The 7113-nt window shown below is 42.3% G+C and overlaps 1 protein-coding gene across 1 annotated transcript; it reads right to left on the reverse strand.

Moving 5' to 3' along the window:
- Positions 1–3742: 3742 nt before the first annotated feature.
- On the reverse strand, positions 3743–6632 carry GNRH1 (gonadotropin releasing hormone 1). Its single transcript, XM_026043696.1, has 3 exons — positions 6492–6632; positions 5783–5878; positions 3743–3981 (listed from the first exon to the last, which is right to left on the reverse strand). The coding sequence occupies exons 1-3, from the start codon at positions 6630–6632 to the stop codon at positions 3940–3942; spliced, it is 279 nt and encodes a 92-aa protein (XP_025899481.1). The 3' UTR covers positions 3743–3939.
- Positions 6633–7113: the final 481 nt, after the last annotated feature.

Genomic DNA, 7113 nt, shown 5'->3' on the forward strand with positions numbered 1-7113 from the left:
TGCAGCCATACAGTTGCTCTAATGCACTGATCCCTCCTCCTGCCCCTGAACATGTAGTGAAACCTTGACGTTCATGAAGTGAAACAGGCCATTCCTAGCTGTAAAATGTCAGGTCTTGAGGTGTCAGGTGCCATCCATTTGATGTGCAGTCTCTGAAGATTCTTGATTGCAGGCAGAGACCTTGGCACTGTTGACAGAAGTCTTTTTTTCCTCCCTGCTAGTCATCCTATATATTTAAGGGGAAGAGATTCTGCCTTGCAGCATCTCTGCTCCAGTGGTGGTAGTTGCTCACTCCTGAGAGCTTAGGTTCATCAGTACTGTGTCATAATTTCCCTGCTGATGACGGTTTTAACACTACAAAGCTATTGATACTCTTCCCTGAATTGGGGAACTTGTACGGGGCTTGGCTCCTGTACATATCAGGGACGTGGTACCATATGTAAGTTTTTTCTTTTTAAATAGGGTGTAAAAAATCACTTATTTCCTGTGAAAATCTTAGAATTGGTAGGAGTTGCACTGGAACCAGCACTGTATTGATAGCAACAGCTTCAAGGATGGAGTGCATGCAAAGCTTGACCTCAGAAGTGAAGTGTAACGGCTGCAGTAACGTCTGCTCTGGCTGGCCAAATCCTCACGCGCTTCCCCACCCCACGTACGTTTGTTGCAGTTCTTGTCCTTTGTGTTTGTTCCACCTCTGTTGATCCAGTGTCTTTTTTAAGAACCTCTAGTTGTGAAGATCTAGGAGGTAGGCGAAAGACTTGACAAAGTTTATTATTGTTTGGATTAATCCTGTTCTCTGCAGCCTTTCCTTGGAGGATGGGATAGTTACGCTGTTTATAAGTAGATTATTAATCTCTTTTATTTATTCCCCGCTTTGTTTGGATGTCACCATCATTCTTTACATTTGTCTAGAGGAAAAAAAAAGTGATCTTGATTTTTTTTTTTTTTAAGATTGTTTTTAAATTAGGGTGTCTTTTTTCATGTTTTTAAATTAATATGATCCATTACAGAAGAAGCTGTTGCACACAGCTAGAGTAGTAGTTCCTCACAGTTCTGCAGAGATTGAAAATTAAGCACAGGTATYGTCCTGGTTCGTGGATCCGATGACTCAGTCAGCTCTCCTCTGTGCCTGGGCTGCCACATGAAGGACTTTGCTGTTCTGCAGCGTTTAAGCSAGAAGCAAATGCAGTTTAAAATCCTCTCTTACAAAATGAATTTCTACTCAACTCTACTTTTTCAAGAGTTAGCTGCTGCAAATGTATTTGTATTGATCTTTTCTTTTATCTTGTGCTGCGCAGCCATTTCTATCCTGACTGTTTCAGAATGAATGCATTGAAGAACTTTCCTCCTCCTTTATTTTGAACTCTGTAGTTAAAATTTCTTTCTATGCCTCCCCAAAGTTGCAGCTGCCAGTTGGAGCCAGTGAAGTTCTGAGGATTCATCTGGATTAGACTGTAGAGGCAAACTAAAATCTCTGCTGAAAATGTAGCTTATAGGAATAAATGTACATGCTTTTCTTTTACGGCTTACTGCACCATGGATGTCCCCAGGGGCCAGGAGGAGGCTTCCCCTCCCAAGCCCTGCGGGGCATTTTCACTGGCAGGTTTTCTGGGTCAGAAAGGGACTTAGAAGATAGAGGAGCTGGTGGTGATGATGAAGGGGCACGTTCTCAGCAGATGGAAGTCACCCGAGTTTCCTTAGGGGTGAAAGCTGAAATCTGTGTGTTGTGCCTAAGTGWTTGAGCGGCTTTTTGCCTTTTCGGGGAAGAGAAAATAAAATGGCTGGGCATGAAGTGTGTGAACAAGCATGGGGCTTTGCTGGTGCTGATGAAGTGGAGTCAAGTGTCCATATTTTTGTGAAATAATCCACCAGCGCTCTAGTCATGTGTGTTTTGTGTGTGTGTTTTTTTCTTTTTTTAGTTTGCTTTTTGTTTTTCACCTTAAAATGTTGTGATTTTTAGTGATTGCTTTCTCTAGCACCTACCTGATTTAAATTCTGAGATTAAATTCCAGAGATGATCTGAAGTCTCACTGTTTTATGAATAAAACCAATYTGGAAGTTAAACATCCAGTCTGCAGAGGAGACAAAATCTAATCCCATGTCATAGCCATGCTGTTCAAAGCTAGTGCTGAATTTCAAGTCTTTGAGGATTTTTCTTTCTTTTGAGAAATATACTCAACTCTTCTTTTCTGGAGCTTTTAATTAAAATTCGTCATGCTGTGATAAACTCCTTTAAAAATGTTACAGGCTCTAATCCACATCATGGGAAGAGAGAGGCAGACAGCTTTCTGTTTCAGTGGATTATTGGATTAGGAAAGGACACGGATTCCAATGAGAATTGCTCTGTGATCTGCAATGGCAGAAGATACTGTTGTGCTTATGTAGCAGTTGTGATATTCTGCATCTAATAACCTTCACACTGTGCAGCCCGGCGTATGTTCCGCAGTGAGTGATTACAAGCAAGCTAGATTCAGTGATAATTCTCCTTATTTATTTTATATAATTGTAAATTAAAATACTGATGTCTGTAACTTAACTGTGTTTTTAATAGTAAAATCATTGCTGACCATTACTGTTTCCCTTCTTCAACGTTTTTTCTTTTTTTTTCTTTTTTTTTTYYWWTTTTTTTTTAATTAAAAGCTGCTCTATATAGTATTTACTCTTGTAGACCAAATTCTGGTGGGCCAGGATGAGCTTTTCCTAGGACTGCATCAGAAACAAACGCTTATAAATAATATTCCATTGACAGCATGGCAGGACTTTGACTTTTCAGAAGCACCTGAGGTTTACCTAATTCTGCTCCTTGTAATTAATGTTTGCAATAAATATTTATTTGCTTGTGACGCTAGCGTATGTTTCCCAGTTGGAGCAGKTAGGCTTAATACTGTGTGCTCTGGAAAACCTGTCCCCAGCTGATGAAGGCCGATCGTGCAGGTACCTGTGCCCACATATCACAGCCTTGAAGGGGGCTTTTCAGAATGGCAGGGTGGAGAATCAGGGCTGTGAACACCCCCAGCACCCTGTGCATCTGCTCTGCAGCAAATATACAGAGGACCCGCAACCGTGTCAAAAAGAAGTGAGGGAAAAACTTGTTCATGTGGCATTTATTCTGATTTAAGGCTGCTGTTGAAAACACTGCATGTGCATGTCTGTGTACTTCGGAACTGTTTTTCAGAAACACGGTCGCTAGTTTTTGTTTTATACAGAGGTAAAGACTTTTAATACTTCTGAAATTCATTCTTTATATGTGTGGTATTAATTGCTGTAGCTTTCACCATCGGGATTGTAAAGGTTTAATGCTGTGAGGCTTGGGAAATGTCTGTGTGGACTTGAGGAATATGGATGTTGTCTGAAATGCTGTCGTAGATCATGGATGTGATAGTTTAGTTACAGATCTCCTTTCTTCTCTTTTCCTTTATTCCTCTACAGTTGAAACAAAAAAAAATACTGCTTATAAACTGCTCTGAAGGAAGAGTAGGAGCTGAGCTTTGGAAAGGAAATCTGCATCTCTCTGGGTAAAATGACACATAATTCACTAAGACTGTAAAGCAAGGTGTACAAATTTTTGTGTTTTTTAAAATGTATTAACTACTGTAAACTTTGTAAATACCTTTTTAAATAAATGTAGTTTTTGAGTGAACCAGGAAAAAAAAAATCAATGTTCTTCATTCATGCATGGATTATATTCCTCAAGTGTAAGTGGAATTACATTCCAACAGAAAGTTTATCTTTGTTAAAAATTAAACCTTTCTTACTTGTGTTACTGTATTTGGAGACTGCGTTCCCTTTACTTACAAACTACTGTCCTACACAACAGTATTTTCCACAATTTACATGTAACTTCAGAATATTTATTCACAAAATACAGTCTAAGCAGAGGTCAGCTGAGGAGGAATTSTTTTTAACGTTGTCTTCAAATTTTACTCGGAGTTCTTGGGTTTAAATTTTCTTCCTGCCAGCTTCTCCTTCCATCAGACTTGCCTGTGAACACACATGTACTTTGTTYAGAAGAAAGAAAAAAAGAAAGTTACTTTGATGGAATTTTAAAGCCTGGTCAGATGCTGAAATGTTCGTATTAYGACTTTAATTTGTAGGAGCATTAGAATGTCATAAAAATAACCCAACATGATCTCTGTGCCAGCTGCCTGTGGGTCTGAACGTAACGTCGTGTCACTGCCACTTAAAATAGCGCTTTTCAGCCCAAAGTGGGCGACCGACTTTACATGCGTTAAGGGGCCCACTGCGGATCTTGGAGCCAACCCAGCCGCTGGTGAAGAGCAGGGCCGACAGCAGCCAGGCCACCAGGCACGAGCTTTAGGAGAAGGTGCTYGGACAGTGTCCCTGCACGGAGCGCAGGGGCCAGGCACCGCTCCAGGGCAGAGCTTAGTGCCTGTGGAAGAGAAACGAGTCTCATATCAAACCCTGCTGGGTCTGCTCTTCTGCGGGAAGGGCTCTTTGCATCTCGGGGGTGGTAGGTGGAGGTGTTGGGGATAGAAACGCTCCATGAAGCAGTTGTTCCCTCCTGTGCCTTAGCTAGGACTAGCTACGTTTGCACACACTGTTGCTTCTCCAGGAGAGGATGAGGGCTGGACCGTTTCCTGACACTTCCCCTCTCATGGCATAACATTCTTGCAGCAACTCCAGCAGTGTGTTACCCTGGAAAAGCTGCATCTGGAAAAGGTTTAACTTGTTTTTGCTGTCATTAAGCAGTTAAAAGCATGGAGAAGGCCACGTGATTCAGAATATGTTACCGGAGAAAGAAATGCAAAATAAGTTATAAACCGYTGAATCAAACACCTTGTACACTTACTGTGCATAATCACCAGCCCTTTCCAACAAGGAAACCTAAACATCCACCTGGGGACCCTCAGCTCTGCAAAGGAAGGCCAAGTTTCCATGGGTGATCAGAGAACTCATACAAACATTCTGCCATTTTTCTGCGATCTCTTCCCTTCCTAACGTAGCTTCTTCCAACAGGAAAAGCTGTGCAAGCACCTGACGTTACGGGTGTTGGCTCTCGTGCTGCCAGCCGCGCTGCTGGAAGGTGAAGGTCCCGTTAGGATTTGTTCAGGGCCAGCTTGAGTTCAGGTAAGTAGTGCATGAAAATCCAATGGAAATGAAACTCTTCAGTCTGCTTTAGCATGTTTGGGTTTATGAGCCTTGTTTTTCAGATCAGCCTTTCCTAAGTGAGGGAATGAGTACRTAGCTGTGGGAGGTTTTGCTTTTGCTGTTGTTCTCGCTCCACCAGGGAAGCGGAGGTGTTGAGTGCTCAGTCTTCAGAAGCAGCTTGGAGTTGCTTCCCAGAAAGTGGCAAGYGTCTACCCGAGTTAAGGTGCTGCTATATATGTATATTAATTAAAGAGCACATCTCTGCTGGAGTGTACTTTTTGTGGCAGTAAGTCCACACAGTCTCTGCTGTCATTGCATTATGGCATCTAATGGAAAATACATTTCCTGGTCTAGGGACCTTGGGAGTTGCAGCTTCCATATGGCCTGGTCCTTCAGCTGGCAAAGGGTGCCTTTGAAGCTGAGCATCTGCGAATGCTGCCAAGATGCGGAATGAAGGTAGAAYGTCTCTCCCTCCTTGGTTTTTGTTTGTTTGTTTTTAATTTCGCGAGCAATGACATTACTAAAATGGGAGTGTCAAGAGTAATAGAGTCCTGAACTAAACTTTGATGCCTTTTCTTTGTCCTCCACCCCTTCTTCTCCCCCTGCATATCCTTTCCCWGCCTGAGACAGTTGCTTCATTTTCCCACAGAGCTAAAACAAACATGTTCCTTACCAGGGCTTCCTGCAGGTCACGAAACTTGGYGTGCTCAGAGGGGCCTGGGCATTCAGTCTTCTGCATTTCCTCCAGTTTTTCCATTCTGTTTTCAATCTGAATTGGGAAAGGATATGGCCCTCATGAAAGGCAAGCGCCCGTAGATGACGATGAAACTGCTCTGCTTCACAGTTTAAATTCACCTCCTCCCAACTGCTATTGTTACAGTAAACTTAATATGTAGGAACTGCTGTTTTGAGGGACTGTAGATGAAGCAGTGGAGYTGCACAACGCATGGGAAAAACAGGGGTGAATGGAGCCTTTCACAGCTGTCTTATGATTTAAATTCCTCATCTAATTGGTCGCTGTCTACTTAGTTACCACATGACATCTGCTCATGGCCACATTCACACTGAAGTAACTGGACATTGTCATAAAACAGCCACTCAGAATATTGGCTGAAACTAGGGGAACGGTGCATTCGGATTTAATTTGGAATTAAAACTTCTATCTTGCCCTTAAGCAGGCTGCACAAACTATGTGTGTGTAACAGCCACCACAGATGTCATCTTTCACTAAACTGCATCACTCTTAGCTTTGCAAGTAATAAATAAATGTGTGTGTATAGTATGTACACCCAGCAAAGCCTATTTTATCTCTAATACCACATCCTGTGCATATAAGGTGTCACAGTCAGAAGGACAAGGTTGCTCTAAAACCCCGGGCTTACCTCTTGGAATGATTCTGCCAGGTTTTCGGCGTTCCTTTTCCCTCCTGGTTGTAGTCCATAAGACCAGTGTTGAGCCAAGCAGATTTCCACGGCCGCAATAAGCAGGACGACGCTGATGAAGATCTTGCCGCACTTCTCCATCCTGGGAGAGCAAGACACCTTTGATATTGTGCTGGCATTGTAAGTATTGACCTGTTTTAYCTTGCAGAATCATGAAACATTTCTGGAGCTCCCATCTCCTGCCTTTCACTGGTATTATGTCAACATGTGGTCAAGATCAACATGGATTTTGAGCCACTCAGAATCGATTAGCCAACTATCAAGAAAACTGGTACCTGAAAAAAATGTATTGAGCTATGAATTAAGTTTTTTAAACATCTCAGAATTTTAGGAGAAGCAGGACCTYAAAGGCTTAGTGAAAAACCCTGCTGATAGTTGGCAGATATGTTCAGTTTAGCTAGTTCTTTAGAAAGTCCTCTCTCCATTTCCCAATGCAAACTGCTTCTACTGCAAGTATCTGTAAGGAGGGAATAAGTAGAATGGATTGTGGTGTGTCCAAGCACCTTACCTGCTTGGTGAAAGAATCTGCAGAGCTGCTCCTGCTGCTCCTGTTTGGACTGCT

Source organism: Nothoprocta perdicaria, unplaced genomic scaffold, assembly GCF_003342845.1.
Source record: "Nothoprocta perdicaria isolate Ctin4 unplaced genomic scaffold, notPer1 scaffold_103, whole genome shotgun sequence".
NCBI lineage: Eukaryota > Metazoa > Chordata > Aves > Tinamiformes > Tinamidae > Nothoprocta > Nothoprocta perdicaria.